The sequence below is a fragment of the Taudactylus pleione genome, unplaced genomic scaffold (genome assembly GCF_031769625.1).
Source record: "Taudactylus pleione unplaced genomic scaffold, aTauple2 ptg000026l, whole genome shotgun sequence".
Lineage (NCBI taxonomy): Eukaryota > Metazoa > Chordata > Amphibia > Anura > Myobatrachidae > Taudactylus > Taudactylus pleione.
The window spans coordinates 1,921,371-1,944,439 of record NW_028284428.1 but is presented as its reverse complement, the minus strand read 5'-3'; the positions used below and the strand labels follow the sequence as shown (position 1 = coordinate 1,944,439).

The 23,069-nt window shown below is 44.1% G+C and overlaps 1 protein-coding gene across 1 annotated transcript in view; it reads left to right on the top strand.

Annotated features, from left to right (window-relative positions):
- Nucleotides 1-23,069, top strand: part of ZRSR2 (zinc finger CCCH-type, RNA binding motif and serine/arginine rich 2) — a 62,284-nt gene that overhangs the window by 9,704 nt on the left and 29,511 nt on the right. The window contains exons 5-9 of the mRNA XM_088451575.1: nt 475-558; nt 4,504-4,542; nt 5,796-5,911; nt 12,704-12,917; nt 16,267-16,322. Of these exons, the coding sequence (XP_088307701.1) occupies nt 475-558; nt 4,504-4,542; nt 5,796-5,911; nt 12,704-12,917; nt 16,267-16,322 (509 nt within the window). The remainder of the gene's footprint in view (nt 1-474; nt 559-4,503; nt 4,543-5,795; nt 5,912-12,703; nt 12,918-16,266; nt 16,323-23,069) is intronic.

The window sequence follows — 23,069 nt, the reverse complement described above, 5'->3', positions numbered from 1 at the left end:
TTGCACATTTTCATCACAAAAATGACATTGCATTATTGGCCAAATTATGCTAATTTAAAAAAAATATTTTTGCCTAATTAGTCATTACAAAGGGTGTCCTATTGTTTATGAACCAAGTACTGACAATTTTGGACAAAAAATAGGGGTTTTGCACAACTTTTCACCTGCTTAGGAGGTGGTGATAACTTTTCCCCGCAAATGGTATGGGGAATTCGTACCTGCGAAAAGTCACGCTTAATAGGATAGCGTGATAAGTACAAATTTGCACGATAAGCAGGTTTTTTTTTTGCGCAAAATAATGGCTTATCGGGGCTAATTGAATTCCCCACATACTGTAGTACATTGTCACATTTAAAGATTTTGACATTGTTTCATACTAAAATACCTAAATGTCTGTAAATATACAACACCTAGATGTGAGAATTGCCTCTGACAAGGCAGTTTATGCGATGTGTATCTGTCCTCTGTTCACAGAGAAGACTGATAGAAGAATGGAGACAACAGGAAATGAAGGAGATGGCAAAGGAGCCAGAACAAGTGAAGAAGAGAGAAAGAGAGGTGATTCCTGCTCTAGGAGGATAGAATCACTCATATCCTGTTTCAGCTGTAGTCGGCCTGGGTTATAGCAGATATTACATATACTATGCACAATGGTATTTCTTTGGCATTATACTGTCTATTTATCTGCAGGAAAATAATGAACACACTTTGTTATACACACACATGTATTGAAGTATCACTAGTGGGTTCAGTAACATGTGTGTCCTAAAAGGCAGGGTATGACCAAAAGAATTGTTATGTAATTTTGGTTGGTGCTTTAAATTAATGGCACATTATTTAATATGAAAATATTTAGACTTTCAGATAAATTTCAACTTACTCAGGTATTATGTTCCCTAGAGAAACCAATCAATCAAAGAGCAGAGAGTCCGTATGTGTCAGTTTCATCCTTTGGGGCCTATGTATCAAAGCTTGATGTGAGATATAAATCACCAAATAATCAGCTTCTAACACCCCTTTCACATTGAAAATGAAATTACCAGGTAATTCACTTTTACCTGGTAATTTTTTAGACAATCCGGTATTTTTCCCTGTGTGAAAGGGTCATCCCGGGACTAAATTGCCGGGTTTCCGACCCTGGTTTTTTTGCAGGAATTTGGGGTTTCATTCAGACCCGCTCGCAAGCACTGCGCGTGCGCAAGCCCTGGAGCGGGAGAGAAATTCTCTCGCTCCGGGGCTCACTACAAAAGGGGCGGCTGTCAATGGTGATCGACAGCTCGCACCGTTTTGTAGGCGGGGTGGGGGGTTGTGGCTGGCAAAACGGAGGCGTTCCCGAAGGAACGCCTGCCGTTTGGATGCGGCCCCACTGACATCACTTGTGATGTCAGTGGTGAGCTTCCGGCTCTATTAGAGCCGAAAGCTCACTGGGGCTTGTGGCAGACGAGACCTTACCACAAGGGTCTCGTCGCAAGCCCCGATGGTCTTGACCATCAACCTGGCCGCTCGCTAAAGCTGTGGGTGATCACCCACAGCTTAGCGAGCGGGCAGGAGGCCGGATTTTAAAAGGAAGCGGCCGCCCTAATTCAGAGCGAGCGGCTCTGAATGAGGTCCTTAGTCCCGGGATGACCCTTTCACACAGGGAAAAATCCCAGGTTGTTTAGCAAATTACCGGGTAAAAGTGAATTACCCAGTAATTTTATTTTCAGTGTGAAAGGGGTATCAGACAGAAAATGGCAAAAAAACCTGGCATGCAAATGCCGTGTAAAAGTCAGGTTTTTTCCCATTTTATAGGCTCTGTTTGAAAAATGACAGGAGCTGATTGGTTAATACTTTTTCTCTCACAATTTTCTCTCATCAAGCTTTGATACATAGGCCTCTTAATCCAACAAGGATGATATTATTTCATGTTCACATATGGAGTAACAGGTTATTATTCCAACTAATGACTGTGGCACTTACACATGTATAAATCTGTTTTGTCTGTCAGTCTGTTTGTGATATACTGTATAATTTAGTAGCTGTCCAACTAACATTTTACAAATGGGATGTTTGCCCTTATGCTCTACTGGAGGTTTCTGACTTCCATGAGCTTGCCTTGGGACCCTTCGTTATAGGTTCACAGGTGTTTCACCAAATCAAATATAACTGCACTCAATAGCAGCGAATAATAAATACATGTAAAGTATTATAGAACAGAAAACGATGACACATTGGTAAAAGGAAAATGTGACTCATCAAGGGAGAGGGGCACTAGCACATTAAAGGGACTTTGTTGAAATGTATTTTACAGTTCCTTAAAGAAAATGTAAACATGTTTAAATAGGAAACATTCAAAACTAGCCGACTTAACCTCTTATTTAGAATTGTTCCTGGGACATTTTAGTGCATTTGTCCTAATCGCAGTAACAGCAATCATTTTGTAGTTGTACGGAGACTGGGTTTCAGTGGTTGCCCTTCCTATATGTACACAACTAATGTACTTTATATCAGTACTTAAACCCTCAATGTTTCTTAATGCTATTTATTATATTGAATTTCTGTTTAAATATCTAATGAATCTGCCCATGCATACATATATGACCCCATCAAAGTATGCATACTTAACACTTAAGTGTATTATACTAATGCTAGACCCAATATGGCAGGTATTTTTGTGTATTTTACCATGTGTTTTAAAGCAATCTGGGTCAATTGTAAGTTTGCTGAACATTTCTTTCCTTAACTTGTTTCAACGTGTAAAGCTGCCAGCCAATCCCCGTTACGCCTCACTGCATCGAGATGTATCTTTTTGTTGCAAAAATATATTATTTCTTTTATTTACATGTTATATTACTTCACAGTGAGAATGCCCAGAATTATGTGAACTCTTGTAGGATGCATTTAAATAAGTTTCAACAAAGTTTCTTACCCTCTGCAGTAATGTAAAGAACCTACTGTGTGCAGGCAACTTAAACTCCAGTAACGTCACTAATTAGTTAATCATCTGCTGCTAATGTAACTAATGGGTTAATCAGCGCTGTGGTGTTCTGTTTCCACTCCGCAAGTCAGCTGCGTCCAGCAGAATCGACTGACAAGTAACACCATGCTGAGGTGATGTGCAGTAATCCAAATGTTGATGATATTGACACAGATGAATGCTGTTCCGGACAATGGCCCTCATTTAGAGCCACTCGCTAGCGGCAGTACGCTCGCTCCGAGCGATGTTCGCACATCTGCGCATGCGTACGGTTTTTAGTACGCATTCGCGAACCAGTCAGTGCGGCCGAAAATCGTTTGTACGCTATATAGCGAGTGCCTGCTATTTTGAGTGACAGAATGAGGCGTCTGTGGGTGGTAACAGGGGAAGGTGCTTGAAAACGGGGGAGTGGAATTTGAACGCAGGCGTGCTTAAAGGTCAAAACGGGCGTTTTAAGGGAGTGCATAATTAATACAGCAGCGTCATTGACCACGTCACTTGGATTTTTTTAACTCAGAACTGCTCGCAAAATAGTGGTTGAAAAAACCAACCACAAGAATAGCGAGCAGTTCTTAAGCTGTACGATGTACTCGATTAATCTAAGAAATAGCGGACATGACGTATGGTGCGAACGGACAAGGGGCGTTTTTATAAAAAAAACGAGCGTATGTTTTGCTCGCTCATTCAGACTTAGAGGTGTGAACAGACTGCAATGTGCGAATGGATCATTTGAATAGCCACCCCTTGTTTTAGAACGAACGACCGCAAATAGCGAGTGGCTCTGAATGAGGGCCTATATCTTCTGTTGAGTTGCTTGTTGAAAGCTTTCCGTAATGATGGGAATGGCTTTATAAATAGTAGACTTGCAGGATTTGATTCTTTGAAATCCTTACTCAGGATATCCCCCTTACTCCATAAGCATGCCCTAAACAGATGCCATAGTCCCAGTTAACATCAGTTATACGGTTGCTGATGTCCATATAAGCCATGGAGAGCATATGGCTCTATTTAACATTGCCAGGTGGTTACTAAATGCTGACGACACCAGATTGGATTAGTTCTGTGGCCTGGTGGTGGGGTTCTCCCTGCGTGGAATGCACCTTTTAATTAACACTCAATTATTTTGGATGCACAGAACATTTAGTGAATGACATTTATTGCGTAGGTAATCTGAGTATAGAGATTGTGGCCAATCTGGGACTGGTGGAGGGACACAATTTCTGGCATGTTCACTCCTTATGGCCTTGTGTAGCACATGTGCGTGCCATAGACAATCACTTATAAACTGATTATATTCTTCTTCTGCAGAAAAGCACATCATTATTCATGGCTGCTGTTATCTCTTAAGGGACATGGACATTTCTGTTGTCATTTCCTGCAGGGCATTGTGAACTAGAGGGAAATGTGGAAACCAATTCATTTGCAGGATTAAATAGTAATATTTGCTTTCTAATTGATAATGATACTGTATTAGATGTTCTTAACCCCAAAAGCAGATACTGTCACCATGGAGGTTTTTACTAGCCCTGTGTTTACACCATTTCTAGGAAGCCGTGCAGAAGATGCTGGATGAAACAGAGAGTCAGGTAAGATGTGGTATTCAATATTACATTTAAATATTCAGTTGGTGAGATTATGAGAAAAAGTGCACTTCTCGTCTGCACTCATTAGTTCAGGCCACATATAATATGCCTGATTTATTGTGAGAATGCAGCCTATCAATTCACAAAGTGCTTTGTCAGACGGTGAGGTTGAAGGGTCCAAGTGAAGTGATAATCCACAGTCTCATGAATATTACTTACAGCTACAAATGTCTGCTTCCACTGTGAGTAGGCTGTAAGTGCACTGTAATGCCCTGTCATAGCAAACATAAGGATTTTATTATCGTGTTGGTCCACCTGTAATGACTGACTAAGGAACTCTGTAAAACTTTTATGTTCTTGTTTTCTTATTTTAAAATTGGACTAACAGATATTTTTTCAAGAAAGACCTTTAAGAGATTATTGGCCTTATTTGATACATAGAAAGACCGTCTTGAATAGAGCTCAATTAAATATTACAGTATTCAACATTCTGGACCTGATTCAGACCCGGTCGCTAAGGCGCGATCGCTCGCTGCCGGGCGATTGTTGCTCAGTGCGCATGCGTCTAATTCGCAGTGTGCGTGTGCAAGCCAGTCTCTGCGATGGGGAATCGTGTGCTCGTAGCACACAGACTGCCCGCTAATTTGAGTGACAGTGCCGTTTGTGGGTGGTAACAGGGGAAGGTGCTTGTAAACGGGGGAGTGGTTTTGCGGACGCAGGCGTGTCAGGCTGCCAAAATGCCATTTAAAGGGCGTGCATAATTAGCAAAGTAGAGTCATTGTACACGTCACCTGCATGTATTGCAGGCCGCACTGATCGCAGTGCTTGCGGCGGGGAAAGGCAACCTCAAGGGCTGCGAGCAGCTCCAATGGCTCTTGATGTTACTGATTAATCCTACATTCCCCGGATATGACGTGTGTTGCGAGTGGAAAGGGGGCGTCTTTATACACTAGCGAGCGCTCAGTGCCGTAGCTCCCTAAGACATAGAGGGCATCCTTACACCACGCAGTTCGAGTGCTTAATTTAAATATCCGGCCCCTTTTGCCAGAGAGCGGCCGCATCTTGCGATCAGGTCTGAATGAGCTCCTCTGTCTTTATGGCTTAAGGCGTAGGACGCGGGCCCTAAGTGTCAGATTAACACGTGGGGAAAATATTTGTGGAATCGAATTATTTAAAATTTGCTTCCAGTAGAAACCACAACATAATTAGAACTCATTGATAAGTTGCTGGGTAATGTTTCTATCTTTTGTCCACAGCTTGAAAATGGTGTTATTTGGCACAATCCAGAGGCACCTGAAGGATTTGGTACAGAAAAAGATAGAGCTAATTGCCCTTTCTATCTGAAAACTGGTGCCTGTAGGTTTGGCGAGAGGTAAGGCTATATTCAATTTTGATTTGCACCCAACTCAGAACAAGCCCCAAAACCTCTAACTTTATCAGATGGTCAGAATTCTGATAACATTACAGAACGTTGTGGTCCATAAGTGTGGAAACACCCTTTTAAAATGGAAATGAGTGAGGAAATATTAATCCAGTGTCTACACATATGATATGGGAGGGGGGGGGGGGGGGAACTCTTTAGGGTATGCCACCAGGACGGCGGCCATCTCGAAGTCGACCATCTTGGATGCAACTATAATTTTCTTCTTTGGGTTCCATAGGGTCCACAGGAATTACCTTGGGGTATGTGGTTAGAGTGATCCAGGCACCAAACAATTACAAGCTTTAGCTCCCAGGATGCACTGGTCCTCCTCCATATAAACCCCAACCCTGGCTACAGGCACTTACTTTTTTGTTTGGTGCACAGGATCAGTGCACTTTGTAGACAGGGGACTGCTCAGGCAGTCCCAAGCGTTATGTTTATTTTTTTTTTATTACAATGAGTAAGCAGCGCTAGGCATCCGGATGGATGCCCGTGCTTCTGCTCCATCTACCCCCGCCAGCGCCGCAACACCAGTGAGGGAACTGGTTATTTTGGCAGGCGCCAGCGGAGTTTGACTGGATGCTGGGCCCGGGACTGCAGCCGGAACAGACGGGGACGCAGGTAAGGTGATTCCCAGCTTGCAGTCCATGCCTCCGGCAGTGGAGACCTGCCGGAGGATGCTGTAGTGGGGAACCGGGGACGACTACTTCTCCCACTAGACCACCTGGGCATATAAATCTGGTCCAGGGGACAGTGGCGGCGGCCATGTAAAAATCCAGTGCGCTTGGTGGATTGATACAACCCAGGGGAGGTAGGCTCTCCCCGGCAGCCCCACCCCCAGCCCAGATGCCGATCCAGAGACAAGGTTTTCGCGCGTCTGGGTTCCTCCTCCCGGCCTCCTCCGTATATAAGATGCCCAGAGACCACTTTCAGGTGCTTTCCCGTAGCTGCGAATCTCAGGAGGTTTGGTCAGTCTCCCTGTATACCTCTCCTTTGGTGGCCAGGTTATACAGAGCTCAATATCCTACTAAGCTTTGGTGCTTTTCTTAGCTGACTAAGAGCCTATTGCGCATATATATATATATATATATATATATATAACAATATAATTCTGATGCTTGGCACTCAGGACGAAAAAATACAGCAGGGTGCTTTCCTAAAAAGAATAATATACTTTGATCCTATAGTGTGGTATGGCAACCACACATTGTAAGGAAAGAAGCGGCACTCATGAATTTGGTGAAACAAATATAGTGTATTCAAGGCATCAAAGGTAAAAAAAAAAAGTCATGTCGACGTTTCAAGGTCGTATGACCTTTTCATCAGGACCCTAACACTTTTTTATGTTAAAGTCCTGATTAAAAGGTCCTAGGACCTTGAAACGTCGATATAACTGTTTTTTACCTATGATACCTTGAATACACCTATATTTGTTTCACCAAATTCAGGAGTACCGCCTCTTTCCTTACAATGTGTGGGTCTTTACCAAAATAATGGCAAGCGTCAGGGAGTCAGAATACTGCCATACTTAGACGACCTCCTGATACTGGCACAGTCTCCAGCTGTGTTACAACACCATCTCTACACAGGCACGGCTGGATCATAAATTGGAAAATATCATCTTTTTCTCCAGTACAGCAGATGATGCATTTAGGTGCACTCCTGGATTCTCTGGCGCACAGGATATTTCTGCCAGGAGACAAGATTTTGGCCCTTCAATTATGGGTTCGCAGATTTCTCCGCAATCAGGCGGTGTCTATCCACTCAGCGATGCAGGTTCTGGTGTCCATGGTGTCCACCTTCGGCATGGTGGAATATGCTCCGTTCCACTCCAGACCACTGCAGCAGCTGATTCTCCTGGTGGAGCGGGACGTACCAGTTAATAAGGTCACAGACGATTTGTCTGTCTCCAGACGTTCGGCTTTCCCTCTCATGGTGGCTGCAGACATTTAGTCTGAACAGGGGTCGCCCATTATGGATTCCAGATTGGGTGCTCCTCACCATGGATGCCAGCCTCCGCATATGGGGCGCAGTAACGGATCGTCACACTTTTCAGGGAAGATGGACGACCAAGGAGGGTCACCTATCCATAAACATCCTGGAACTTCGTGCAGTTCACAGGGCACTCATTCAGGTACAGGATATACTAAAGGGCAGGCCTGTCCAGATACAGTCCAACAATGCAACTGCAGTAGCCTACCTCAACAATCAGGGAGGCACTCGAAGTCTGGCAGCCATGGCGGAAGTAACAAACATTCTGATCTGGGCAGAATGTCATCTTCCAGCAATCACGGCAGTATTCATACCAGGAATACAGACTGGGAAACGTATATATACACGCCGGGGAATGGGCTCTTCATCTGGATGTCTTTCAGATGCTAGTGGACAAGTGGGGACTACCAGAAGTAGACCTCATGGCCTCTGGCCACAACCACAAGGTCCCCAGGTACGGGTCCAGAACCAGGGATCCCTCAGCTGACTTTATGGACGCTCTCGCAAGGAAATGGGACTTCAAGCTAGCGTATCTCTTTCGATCTCCCTCCTCCCAAGGGTCATCAGGAAATTCAAGCAGGAGGGTGGCACAGTAATACTGATAGACCCTGCTTGGCCCAGACGCCATTGGTTCACTGACCTTCAAAGTCTCTCCATAGACACTCCATGGCCTCTTCCTCTAAGGGAAGAGGCCAGCCTGCATCCGGACCTTCCTCGTCTGTCTTTGATGGCGTGACTCTTGAATCTTCCATCTTATGAGCCAAGGGTTTTACTACCTCTGTAATTCAGACGATGCTTAGGGCACAAAAGCCTTCTTCTGCCTGCATCCATTACAGAATTTGGCACTCGTATTTTCAATAGAGAAGTTTTTAGGGTCTCACGAGTGCTTGCTTATCTCCAGGCTGGGTTAGACCTGGGTCTCCGCCTGGCCACCCTGAGAGTCCAGGCATCTGCACTGTCAGTTTGGTTTCAGTGAAGGATCGCCCCTCTGCCTGATGTTAGGACATTGTTTCAGGGTGTTCTGAGGGTTCATCCTCACTTTGTCCCTCCGGTAGCTCCGTGGGATTTGTCTTTTGGTTCTCAGGGCTCTACAGACTCCCCAATTTGAACCCCTGAAATCAGTAGACCTTAAGTGGTTGACAGAGAAGACAGTTTTTCTTCTTGCTATCTCCTCTGCCCGCAGGGTCTCTGATTTGTCAGCCCTTTCTTGTCGCACTCCCTTTTAGATTTTTCACCAGAATAGAGCTGTTCTTCGTACCAGGGCGGGTTACCTTCCTAAGGTAGTTTCCCGTTTTCATGTAAATGAAGAAATAGTGGTTCCACCAGTCTTCAGACCCCTCTATAGGTGAAGCTTCTCTGTATCTACGTGGATCGTACCAACTCCTTTAGGAAATCGGATTCTCTTTTTGTGTTGTATGGCTGTCATAAGCGAGGCTGGCCAGCTAACAAACAGACTCTGGCTAGATGGCTTCGTATGACAATTTCTCAGGCTTACACATAAGCTGATCTCCAAACACCGTGAAAGCACATTCTACTCAATCTTTGGGACCATCGTGGGCCGTTTCATCGTAGTGCCTCTGCTGAACAATTGTGCAAGGCAGCCACGTGGTCTTCTGTCCACACTTTTCTTACATTTTACGCCTTTGATACTTTTGCCTCTCAGGATGCTTCCTTTGGGCGCTGGATTTTCCTGTTGGCTAAACAGGAGCGTCCCCACCCTTAAGGGAACTTTTTTTCGAGATCCCCAAGGTAATTCCTGTGGACCGTAAGGGTTAAAGGGATTAGAGTGGAAAGGAAAGAAGTCCACCGCACAGGTAATACTGCTATGAATAGATGACAGTAGTTTTTTTATTTTTTTATATAGATGGTGCTATCTCCAGAGATATCCTCTATTCAGTAATCGGGTACGATGGGGGGTTGTGGTGGTGGTGTTGCTCAGAGTTAGCAAATCGTAGTTTCAGGGAAAGGAGAAGGTCTAAGTGACCTACAAAGACTCTATTATGGAGCACTCTTATAGCCAAATTCTGTTACATAAAACTTAGCCTTTATTAATTATCAAAGGATATAGATAAAATTGACTTACACAAACAAACATCTGAGACAAAAGATATAAGGTGTGAATGATACATCAAAAAGGGTATAAGGAATCATTCCTCAAGGGGCGGCAAAATATGACAGACAATTGCTAAGTGAAACCTATAAACAATTACTGACATACATACATATAACAAAAAGACAATTACTAAAATACACCCAGAGTTAATCACAAACAAGATAATTTCCACTATATCAAGAGAGACCATGACTCTATGTTGCTATTACTCCTTTTAATTTAAAGAATAGTTGATTGCACCAAGTATTACCATGTAGTACAGAAAAATGAAAGCTAGGGTATAGAAAAACCTGAAAGACACAGGGTTCTGCTGCTTCCCATATTACCTTAAGCATATGGTGGACATGAGAGAGCGGTGCCCTACAGTGACCTTTGGAAACAATAGGCAATATCGTCCCCTTGTTGCAGCTGTTCGTTTCTACTATCTACTGTCTTGCTTGGGAAAGCATAGGATAATAAATGAGAGGACTACTGGGCTGCAGGTGGCAGATGATAGGAGTATAAAGGTAAAGAAAGACATATAATTACAGTATCTGACATTTTGAAGCAATATCATATACTGTATTCTATTTCATTGGTATCATGCTGTTCCAAGGTCTAAGAGATACCAATTCAAATATCTGTATACCTTTAATTGTAATTTAATACCACAGTGGACATTTATAATTGGTACAATGCAAGGGGTATGAAGAGTATGGCAGCAGCCAACAGTCAGGATATAGGCAATATTTGGTTATAATAGCAGCAATAATTCATAAAGTGCAACCGTCTATACAAAGTGAGAATAATATACTGTCTAAGCAAATAATTCCAATGAAATTCCTTGTCTGTCATATTTTGCCGCCCCTTGAGGAATGGTTTCTGATACCCTTTATGATGTATCATTCACACCTTATACCTTTTTGTTTGTTTGTGTAAGTCAATTTTATCTATATCGTCTGATAATTAATAAAGGCTAACTTTTATGTAACAGAATTTGGCTATAAGGGCCTGATTCACAGCCACTCGTAAGCGGCAGCTCGTTCGCTCCGAGCGGTTTGCCCAACTGCGCATGCGTACGGATCGTTATACGCATGCGCGAGCCAGTCAGTGCGGTCAAAATTCATGTGCTCGCAAAATAGCGAATGCCTGTTAATTTGAGTGACAGAATGAGGCGTATGTGGGTGGTAACAGGGGAAGGTGCTTGAAAACGGGGAGTGGAAATCAGAACGCAGGCGTGCTTAAAGGTAAAAACGGGCGTTTTATGGGTGTGCATAATTAAAACAGCAGCGTCATTAACTACGTCACTGGGTTATTTTATAGCCAGAACTGCTCGCAAGATTGTGGTAGCAAAAACCGACCACAAGAATAGCGAGCAGTTCATACCCTGGTTGATGTACTCGATTAATCTAATAAATAGCGGACATGACATAGGATGCGAGCGGCCAGGGGGCGTATTTTTCCAAAAAACGACCGCAAGTTTTGTTCGCTCGTTCAGACCTAGAGGCGCGAACAGACCGCAAACAGCGAACGGTTCATTTGAATAGCCACCCCTATTTTCAGGACGAGCGAGCGCTAATTGCGTCCGGCTCTGAATGAGGGCCTAAGAGTGCTCCATAATAGAGTCTTAGTAGTTCACTTAGACCGTCTCCTTTCCTTTCTGTGGACCCTATGGCACCAGAAGAAGAAGAAAATATGAGTTATGCTATAACATACCTTTGTTAACTCTTTTTCTTTGAGGTCCATAGGGTCCACAGGGCACCCACCCTAACTCACCTGGTGGTTGTTGGGTAATCTTTTTTCTTTTGTATTTCAATGATTCCCTCTTCATAGAGAGAGTGTTTCTGGTGTACAATTGTCCTTCCTTCTCCTCTTTCCTTCTCCTGCCTTGGGCTTGGTAACAAACTAAGTGCCTGTATCCCAGGGCGGGGTATATATGGAGGGGAACCCAGTGCATCCTGGGAGCTAAAGCTCGTAACTGTTTGGTGCCTAGATCACTCCAACCACATACTCCCAAGATAATTCCTATGGACCTCGAAGAAAAAGAGTTAACAAAGGTATGTTATTCCATAACTCTTATTTTTTGAATCGGAAGGTAGTCATGTGACAGAATTTCATAAGAAAAACAATGGTGTTCTTCGTTTTAACGTATCTTTATTCATTCTCGAGTTTTAACTGAGTTTTCTTTTGCAGTTCCCCTTTGTCTCATCAATGTGACCATTATTTTTACTTGTATGATCAGATCTGGTCTTGCTGCCATCTAGTGACTAAAGTTATGATTTACTTTTATTTTGTGTTTGTATGAAGCTGAAATGAAAGTGTGGCTGTGATGTTAAAAAATACCTTGCCTGGAAGTTTTGCTTCATAATAGTATCCAAACTATGCTGTGCCTTTCTTTATTTTCTGCCAAATCTGGTACATACATTGTTAATTCCAGTTCCAGTCTCTTTGTCATATATCTGATTTTAAGCGGATTAACAGGCAATAGGAGCAATGTAATTATGTGAGGAAGGGAATGAAGTTAAGGAGCCACAGTCTGAGTGATGGTGTAAGGTTCCTGGTACCCTAACAACATATTTGTATAGTGTAGTTTTTATTATGATTATCATACTATAAGAAAACATTCTTTGTTTGGTTTTTTTCCTCATCTAACACAGGTGTTCCCGTAAGCATTGCTTCCCTTCATCCAGTCAGACACTGCTCATCCGTGGTATGTTTGTCACGTTTGGGATGGAGCAATGTAGACGGGATGATTATGACACAGATGCCAGCCTGGAATATGGAGATGAAGAGATTTACCAGCAGTTTTTAGATTTTTATGCTGATGTTGTACCTGAATTTAAGAGTGTGGGCAAGGTCATCCAATTCAAGGTAAAATGTCACACAGACTTCATCAACAAGTGAAAATTTACTTTTCTTTGCTGGTTATAAATGACTATCATTAGGAAAGTTTAGTATTTAAGCCACGATACATTAATACAGTGTGTATATATATATATATATATATATAGCTAGTGAAAAAGTCCTCTAGCATATGCATTAGTTTTTACTGTTTAGTATATATTATAAACATTACAACTCTGTCTGCTTTTCCCTTTTATAATCTTTCTGTGTTCCCCAAGGCTCTGACCTTTGCTACCTTCTCTATACCTCCTATCAGCTCCTTCGGACTACAATATCACCTTTATGCTGATAATACGCAAATCTACTTTTCCTGTGACCTCTCCCCTCCACCTCCGCTCTCATCTCCAACTGTCTCTTTTCTATATTGGTTCCTATATGTCTCAGTGCTTTCTTAAGCTTAACATGTCTAAGACTGAGCTAATTGTCTCCACCCCCGACTGAGTTACTTTTCCCTCCCATTTCACTCTTTTTATACCTAACACTATCCTCTTGCCTGTCTCCCAAGTCCGCTCCCTAGGTGTCCTCCAAGACTCTTCTCTCTCCTTCACCCCACATATTAATTCTGTTAGTAAGTCCTGTTATTGTCTCCTCCGCAACATCTCCAGGATCATCACCAGGGTGACCTTTACTTTTCAGATCTCTTATTCATCATGCCCTTGTCATTTTGTGTCTGGACTTTTTTTTTATTGTATTGTTTGTTTATACTATTGTAATTCTCCAGTAGTGCTACGAACACTTGGTGGCACCTTATAAATATAATTTGATAACAAAATGATAATAATTGTATAAATGCAAAAATAAGTTTACAGTGACAGCCTGTCCAAGAGAAATGCATTATTAAAACAATCCTTCTCTTTGATCTTTACTTGAAGTCCAATCAAATGGCCATCAAACACATTGTATAGATGGGGTGCCATCATTTACTGACTTTGTACATTTTTTCCAGAGATGAAGAAAACACAAACATCACAGTGTATTTCCTATTGAATCGATAGAAAGGAAAAAAACAAGCGGAATATGCTGAAATGGTGTAGAGAGATAAACACACACACACACAGTTTGAGTTTGTCCAACTTCAAGCTTCAACGCAGTCATGCAGTGTGCTTTAATGCCCAGCATGCCCGCTACAAAGTGTGACACTGAAATAGTAATCTTCAGTATAGAATGCAATGCGATTTTGTGAAATTAAAATTCAATAGATACTGTTTTGTTATACTACTCTACTACACTGAAGTGCCAAAAGTCATGGGATAGCAGTATATAAAAAGGAAATGATAGGTGGTGTCACCATACTGTGATGTTTTGCAAATGCCCAGACCTGCATCAGTTGTAATCTGACATCTCTTGTGTCAGTTTGAACACCAGCTAGGCTGCTCATGGCAAGGCGACATGAATTATCAGAGTTCGAACAGGGCATATTAGTATTTGCCCAATGGATGGGACATTCCATTTCTGAATTTGTGCGGATATTCCTAGATCTACAGTGTCACGTGTGCCGGGAATATCTTATGGAAGGTATTACCACCCACCGTGAACATCGTGGGCGACCATGGGTGCTTAATGACCGTGACCAGCGACAACTTGCCAGAATTTTCCGTAGTAACAGACAAATGACACTGGCTCAAATCACATCCACATTCAATGCAGGAGTTACCAGACGCATATCCAGCAGTTCATTGCAGCGTTCTTTAGCTTCCAATGGATATGGGCGCAAAAGACCCACCAGAGTGCTCATGTTAACACGACACCAAACACAGCACCCCACCTGAGCTCGTGATTTTGCTTATTAGACCCTGAAGAACTGGCAATATGTAGCGTGGTCCGATAAGTCACAATTCCAGTTGTTTTGGGCTGATGGTAGGGTGCGAGTGTGGCGCAGACCCCATCAGGCTGTGTAGCCCAAGAACAAGGCACCGTGCAGGCTGGTGGTGGTTCCATAATGGTCTGGGGTGTGTTCACATGGCCATGGGTTGGGTCCGCTGGTGTGCCTGAACACGTCACTAATTGGTAACCCGTTGCATTGCTTGATGACCATTTGCAGTTCTTTATAGACTTCATGTACCCCACAACGATAGAATATTCGAGCAGGATAATTTACTGTGTCATCGGTTCCAAATTGTCCAGAATTGGTTCGAGGAGCATTCTGGAGAGTTCTGATGAATGGTGTGGCCACCACGTTCACCCGACATGAACCCAATCGAGCATTTATGGAAAGTTCCATTCATACCCAAGAAACTTCACCTACAAATATCAGGGAGCTATGGGAAGCTATCCAAACGGCATGGGTCATCATCTCTCTAGAGGTCTTCCGTCCACTTGTAGAATATGCCATGTCGAGTTGCTGCACTTCGCAGGGTGGTTAGAGGGAGTCTTACACGATACTAGGCATCTGACTTTTGGCACTTCAGTGTATTATTATATTCATCACTATACATTTTAAAAATAAATACTTGTAACAAAAAGGTGAAGAGGGTGCTGTTTGCATCAGCTTACATCCTAAACTTAAGTTACAAATATTGATGCAATGGTGGGCCTAGTCTACTGTTAGTGGATGTGAGACAAGTAAAACTTAATAATTTGTTATAAATGACAGGGCAGGATGTAATGTTCTCGTGTATCTCAGCAGGTCCGCAAATTTCGAGGCACAGATCTCAGCAGGTTTTTTTTTAGAAGTAATAATGAAATAAAATGCAAAGTTAAAAACTAACAACAGTATTTGACAATATTTGTCATTGTATAACCTGCCAGAAAATCCCTGTAAATCAGCACTGATATTGCCAAATTTGTCTCCGTACCTATATTACCTACAGTAGGTGCAGTTTGTTTTACTGTGTGTCTTTGATTAGTGTGAGAATGTCTATCTTGTTTTTTGGTACTAGAGTAAGTAGTTTATTTACTGTGTGACTCTCAAGTTGTAAAATAGAGAGAGCTTACATATAGGTGTGCAGAGATATTCCAACATATAATTAATATTTCTGAAACATCAAATACAATCATACTTATTATTATAGTCTCCATTTTTGCTTACCTGCCATTATTTCCACACCTGTTTTTTAAAAATTTGTGTCATTATTTTGTAATTGAAAAGCAAAAAACCCTTAAAAGACATAAATGGCAGGCCTGCTGTTGTTAGGAACCTGGCATCATGCATGGTGCTATATATTATTGTTTATTAAAGCCTAACATAATACTTGCTATCAGCTAGTAGATACATGTGGTTGATTTTCTGGTTAGAGAGAGAAAAAAAATGAGTATTACTTGGTGCTCAGATCTTGCAATAAATTAGTTTGACAAATTAAACTTTTTTTTTTTCTAGGTTAGCTGCAATTTCGAACCTCATTTAAGAGGAAATGTGTACGTCCAGTACCAGACGTAAGTATTTTATTCTGAATGTTGTGAATTGCAGTTTTTATTGCACCTCAGGATGTGTGAAATTCATAGCTGAAGGTGTGGGAGGGGGTTTGTAAGAGAAGGACAAATTCTGGTTTTAAGAAGAAATCCAGCCAGGGGCAGATATCAGATTACGCATGATTCAGGTTCCTGCACCCCCTTACTCCTTACTCCTCTTACTTCTCAAGGTGTGTATTCATTTTGCAGTTGAAGTGACCATCACATTTTTCACATCTTGTATTGGGGCAGATGGGGATTTCCTTTGGTTCTTTAGATGAGTAAATATGTTTAATTGGTATTAAAGCCACAGATTATTCAATTATAAACTTTTTTTTTTTGCCTTAACTACTCAACTCATGAAATATACGCGTATGGATCATAATACAGTTTGTATATGCATTTTATCTGGTAGACTAAGGGGTCTATGTACTAATATTCACGGACCAGACGTGATTACTATCTATTTCGCCGGGGATATTATAAGTCTTAATGAAAAGCACACAGCGCCCTCTCCCCAGCACAGAAGGGGGCGTGACCACGCCTGCCGCAATTAGGCCACGGACAACCCCCCCCCCGCCACCAGGACCCGCTGCAGATGAAGGTCGTTCAGTGTGTATGAACGACTATCAACTGCAGATATATCTGTAGATCACTCGATCTGCAGATATATCTGTCAGGTGTGTACCCACCTTTAGTCTCAATCTGTATAAGAAGTGCTAGTCCGGTGCTTAAAGTGGTCCTAGAGACTTGGTGGAACTCACCCCCCCACCCCCTGTCCTTGATGCCCCCTGCAGACCATAAATATATAGATTTGCACCCTCCCTCACTTTTTTTAATAAAGGGAAAGCATGCGCCGTGGGCGCGCCACACATTACCACAATCTTCACATTGCACCGCACATAGTGCCCCTGATTCACATTACACCACATAGTAGTAGTGTCCCTTATTCATGTTATGACATACAGTAGTGCCCCTTATACACAATGCCCACAATAGTAGTGCCCCTAATACACATAATGTTCCTCCCCGAACCCCAGACTGCAGCCCATGAATCCAGGGGACAGGTAAGGCGGATCCCCGTTTCCGGGGACCCGCGTCTTTGCGCAGTCTTGCCTCCGGTCTTTGGAGACAGATCGGAGGCGTTGATGTGGACACTGATTCGCCCCGGAACCTCTACTAGACCACCAGGGCATATGTATCACTGGCGCAGGGCATATTTTACAGGCCAGGGGTCCTGGTGGTTAATGTCAGCAAGGGGAGAAGGCACTCTCCCTGCAGCCCCTCCCCCTGCTCAGGGCGCCATTCGGTCTTGCTGCTCCTCCTCCCTCACCCTCTGAGACTCACGGCAGCCATTTTCTGTATGCGGGTCTCTGGGAACGCTGGGTCCAGTCTCCTGGTATACCTCTCCCAAGGGCTAGGTTATACAGCGCTATATCCTACCACTGCGGTCTGTGTAGTTGATTTTAGTGCCCACTGCAGCTATATTGTTTTTTCTGCATTTGTATGTGACTTGTGCTAGCGCTGATTTTTTATACTATCCCTTTATTCTAATATAACTTTGGCATACTAAGTTATAGGGGGTTCATTGTATCTGACATATCCCTATATTTGTGAGGGCTATCACATACTATATAGTGCGGTTGCGCACTACACTGTGCAATATTACACATACATCTGGGTTGCTCACTGCACTGAACCAGAGGAAAAAAGGGATATTCCCTCCAGTACAATGCAACAATATTGGCAAAAATACTTGAATCCTACATGATAATAGAAATTCAGAGGTATTAGTTGCATACATTTGCAAATATATGATTAAGCGCCGGGCCAACGTCAAGGCTCCTATATACCGGCGTCCTTAACATTAAGGGGTTCACATCTGAGGCATAAGGCACCCCAAAAGAATCCAGCCAAGGACCATTCCCAGGGCATCGTACGAAAATTGGAAGAAAGGTGATAGTGAAGTGTAAAGTATAGGTGTGTAAAAGATAATAAGTGTTAATATAATAAGAAAGAATTAAAATTACATAAATAATAAACAAATAGAAAGGTGATGAAAAAATATTTGTGAATTAAGTGGTGGTGCCCTGAAAAAGGCCCAGCCAGAGTAACCCCGGGGGCCCCACGCCCAAACGCTCACCCCAAAATAATTATTGCTACCAAATAGTAGCACCCACTCTGGGTCATATAATTACAATTAATGTACTGCATAATAACAGCACATAAGCAGAGAGCTGACTCACCTAGGAGGTACCCCAGAAACCTCTAAATGGCACTATACGGACCAGTATAGATGTGTAAAAGATAATCAATAAGTGTTAATTGTGACACAGTCAGACTAGGAGCTCCCTCTCCTGGGTAGGGGACTCCTTCCTTACACACACACACAGCAGCAGGGAAGCAGCACACCAGTCTGGATGCGAGTACAAGCTGGTCGGCGCCAGTCTTTATTGTACAATGTCAGAAATAACATAAAGAAAACATAAACATAAATCCTAGCCCTGTCGGGGCACTAACTTCACAGGTGGTTCCCTCACTACCAGAACCTGGCAGGGCCTAATGCCCTCACCAGCAACAAAGGCACAGCACAACACTCACAGTTAGGTTTTCAAGTGTCTCTGAGCAAACTCCCTGTCTGCTCTCCCAGGTGAGACACTCAGCCCTAAACACACTAGGCTTATATTGGCCACTCTCAGGTGGAAACCCTAACAAGCCTGTTACCAGGCTGCGAGAACCAAAACCTGGAGTGGCCGTGGGTGGAGCCCTCCCTCTCCTCTCACCCACAACCCCCAGGTCCCAAACCGGCTTTTCAAAAAGCCGAGACTCAAGCCTGCTACACTGCAGACTTTCTCCTGGGGATTTTAAACACATAGGACAGGAATCTGGGATAAATGTCCCTGTCACAGACCACTTTACCAGTGATCCTATCACATAATATAATAAGAAATAATTAAAATTACTATTTCTCTGGTTCAGTGTAAACCCTGCCCTTTACCAGCACCTGGGCAATATCATTAAGCTGATGTGAGCGACCACCATTCTTTCTATTTGCTCACTGCACTGTCAGATTGTGTATTTTATTATTCTTGTGGCTATGTCTGGCAGAGGAAAGAATACCAAGCAGGCTGTTGCGCCTACTCTGGTGTCTTGTAAGTCCTACTCAGCGGGCTTAGCTCCAGAGGACCTCATTGAGGACGGTCTTTGTGCAACTTGTTATACTGCCCCGGGCCCATCAGCCTCGGTGTCCTCTCCTCAGGGCCCATCCTGGGCTACCTTTTTACAGGTGCTGGCAAAAATTGCAGTCCACCTAGCGGTCGCTGTCTTAGCTCCCCCTATGGAATGGCCACAGCAGGTGCTCCCTGCAAATCCTTTGCCTCCCCAATGGGTAGACGTACTGTCTACCTCAGTACAGAGTTTGGCGGATACCTCTACAGCTTTTCAGCAGATGCTACAAAAAGAGAGACCTTTACCTGGTAAACCTACTAAGCGTGCTGTGTTATCTTCCCAGTCCACCCAGCTATCAGATTCTGATGTATCATCTGGGGAGGCAGAAGACGCAGGCTTCTCTCTCTCTGACTCCCCCTTGGGAGACGAGGAGCCCCCCCCCCCCCCCCTCCTCCTCTAAATTGAATATACCTGCATCGGTGAGAGCTGTACATTCTATTCTGCAAATAGAAGAGGCAGAACCTGCCCCTAAGGCAAAACAGACACTTTTCAAACCACAAAAGGTAGTTTTACCAGCGTTTCCTCACTCTGACCAGCTATCTGATCACATGAGTGAAGCATGGAATATGCCCAGTAAAAGATTTCAGCTGCCTAAACGTTTACATTCTTTTACTCTCTTCCCGCTTCTGATTGCACAAAATGGGAAGTTCCCACAGCAGTGGATTCCAACGTAATACGTCTGGTCAAGGATGCTACCTTACCTATCCATACTGCAACCTCCTTGAAGAAGACTACGGATAGAGGGATGGAAGCTTGCCTAAAATCTATATACTCTCTTACAGGAGCAATTTCTCATCCTTCTATGGCTACAGCCTGGGTGTCAAAAGCCATTGAGAGTTGGGCAGAGGCCCTAGAAGAGACATTTCCCCCTGATGCTTCGAGGGAACAGCTATCCTACATATCTCACATTAGAGATGCAGCCTCCTATTTAGATAAAGCAGCTATGGATACGGCTCTCCTAGCCTTAAGGGCATCTGCCACCTCTGAAGTGGCCCGCCGTATTGTTTGGCTCTGCTCATGTAAGGCAGGTTCGGACTCTAAAAGGGCTCTGGAGTCTCTGCCTTATTCTGGGGATATCCTGTTTGGACCAGAATTGGACAAAATTGTGACTACCTTGGCAGCTTCCAAGATGGCGTTCCTGCACTCTGCATATAATGAGAAGTCTCGGATGTCATCCTTTCGGTCCTTTCGTCCACAAGGGAAAGTTAAAGGTCAGTCCTTTCCAAGGCAACAGGCATCGACTAAGGCCTCCAAGCCTAGGACCAAACAGACCTGGGCTACTAGACGTCCACCCACCAAATCTGGGGACAAGCCTTCAGGGCCTCTCCCTGGGGGCTCCATAGTGGGAGCCCAACTTCTTCAATTCGCCCAGTTTTAGTGTCAGACCACATCAGACGCCTGGGTAAGAGAAGTGGTCTCCCATGGATATGTCCAATCCTTCCTGAGGTGACCCTCCCAGCAGTTCTTTTGCACAGGACATCCATTAGACCCAAGCAAGGCCCTGCTGCTCCAAAAAGCCATTCAGTCCTTACTGATATCAGGAGTATTAATTCAGGTCCCCTCCTCACAACGAGGCAAGGCTATTATTCTACCCTTTTCTTAGTTCAGAAGCCCAACAGGTCTCATTGGCCTCTCCTTAACCTCAAATCTCTGAACAAGTTTATCAGGGTGCCCAGGTTTCGTATGGAAACCCTCCACTCTATTATGCTAGCTATGGAGCCTGGGGATTTTATGGTGCCTCTGGACATTCAAGACGCTTACATACATGTACCTATAGTGTATTCTCATCAACAATATCTCCGGTTTGCTATACTACAGCAGCATTACCAATTTCAGGCTCTGTTTGGCCTCTCAATGGCCCATCGGGTCCTTACCAAGATCATGGCAGTTATGACGGCCTATCTTCGTCGTCAAGGGATCAGATTACTCCCATACTTGGACGATCTCTTGCTGTTGGCCTGCTCCCCAGAGATTGTTCACCGCCATCTGCAGGTAACCATTGCCTTTCTACAAATGCACGGTTGGCTGACCAACTGGAAAAAGTCTTCCCTGACACCTTCTCAAAGAATGGTACATTTGGGACCCCTACTGAACTCTCAGGTTCAACGAATCTTCCCAACAGCAGACAAGATCTCAATAATACAGCACCGAGTGCGCAGACTGCTCCGCAATGAAGACCTTGGGATCCATGCTGTCCACCTTCGATATGGTGGAGTTTGCTCAATTTCACTCCAGGCCCCTAGAACACTTCATCCTCTCCAGGTGGAACGGGCTACCCCATCTGCTCAGATCCCAGAGGATGGTCCTCCCCCGGAGGTTTGCCTGTCCCTAGGCTACAGACATCCCATTTAGACAAGGGTTGCCCCTTTTGGATCCCGGACTGGGCTCTCACCAGTGACGCAAGCCTCCGAGGGTGGGCCGCAGTGATCGGCCAGCACTCCTTCCAGAGCCGCTGGACCCCAATCGAGGCAGTGTTACCAATCAACATCCTGGAACTTTGAGCCATCTACAGAGCTCTCACTCTGGCTCAGGTTATTCTTCAGGGCAGGCCAGTGCAGGTACAGTCCGACAATGCCACGGCAGTGGCCTACTTCAATCACCAAGAAGGCACTCGAATTCAGACAGCAATGGCAGAAGTGTCCCATTCTCACATGGACCAAACGCCATCTCCCAGCCATCTCTGCAGTATTCATTCCAGGAATTCTGAATTGGGAAGTGGATTTCCTCAACCGTCACGTCGTGCATGCAGGAAAAGTGGTCTCTACATCCAGAAGTCTTTCAGCTCCTGGTGGACATATTGGGTCTACCGGATGTGGATCTCTTGGCTTCAAGACACAACCACAAACTTCCAGTGTATGGAGCCAGGACAAGGGACCCCAACGCGGCCTTCGTGGAAGCATTATCTGTGACGTGGACCTTCCATTTGGCATATCTCTTCCCTCCAATATCCCTGCTTTCTCGAGTTCTTCGGACGTTCAAGCAGGAAGGGGGCACAGTCCTGCAAATAGCTCCGGCTTGGCCCAGACGCCATTGGTAGTTCGATCCTCAAAGTCTCTCTCCATAGACGTTCCTCTTCAACTTTCTCTACGAGTAGACCTGTTGTCTCCGGGTCCATGTCTACATCCGGAACTAGCCTGTCTGTCTTTAACGGCTTGGCTCTTGAGACATCCCTCCTAACGGCTAAATGAATTTCCAGCTCTGTGGTCCAGACCGTGCGCAGAGCACGTAAACCGCTGTCAGCCAGAATATATCACCGAATATGGCATACATATTTCCAATGGTGTTCTCCTAGAAACTATGACCCTCCAGTTTTTAAGGTTTCTAGAATATTTGCCTTTGTTCAGGCTGGATTGGATCTAGGCCTCGGCCTAGCATCTCATGAAGTACACGTCTTTGCTTTGTCCATCTGGTTCCAGCGCAGAATTGCTCCTCTACCGGATGTTTATACCTTCCTGCAAGGTGTTCTACGTATACAACCTCCCTTTGTCCCTCCTGTGGCTCCAT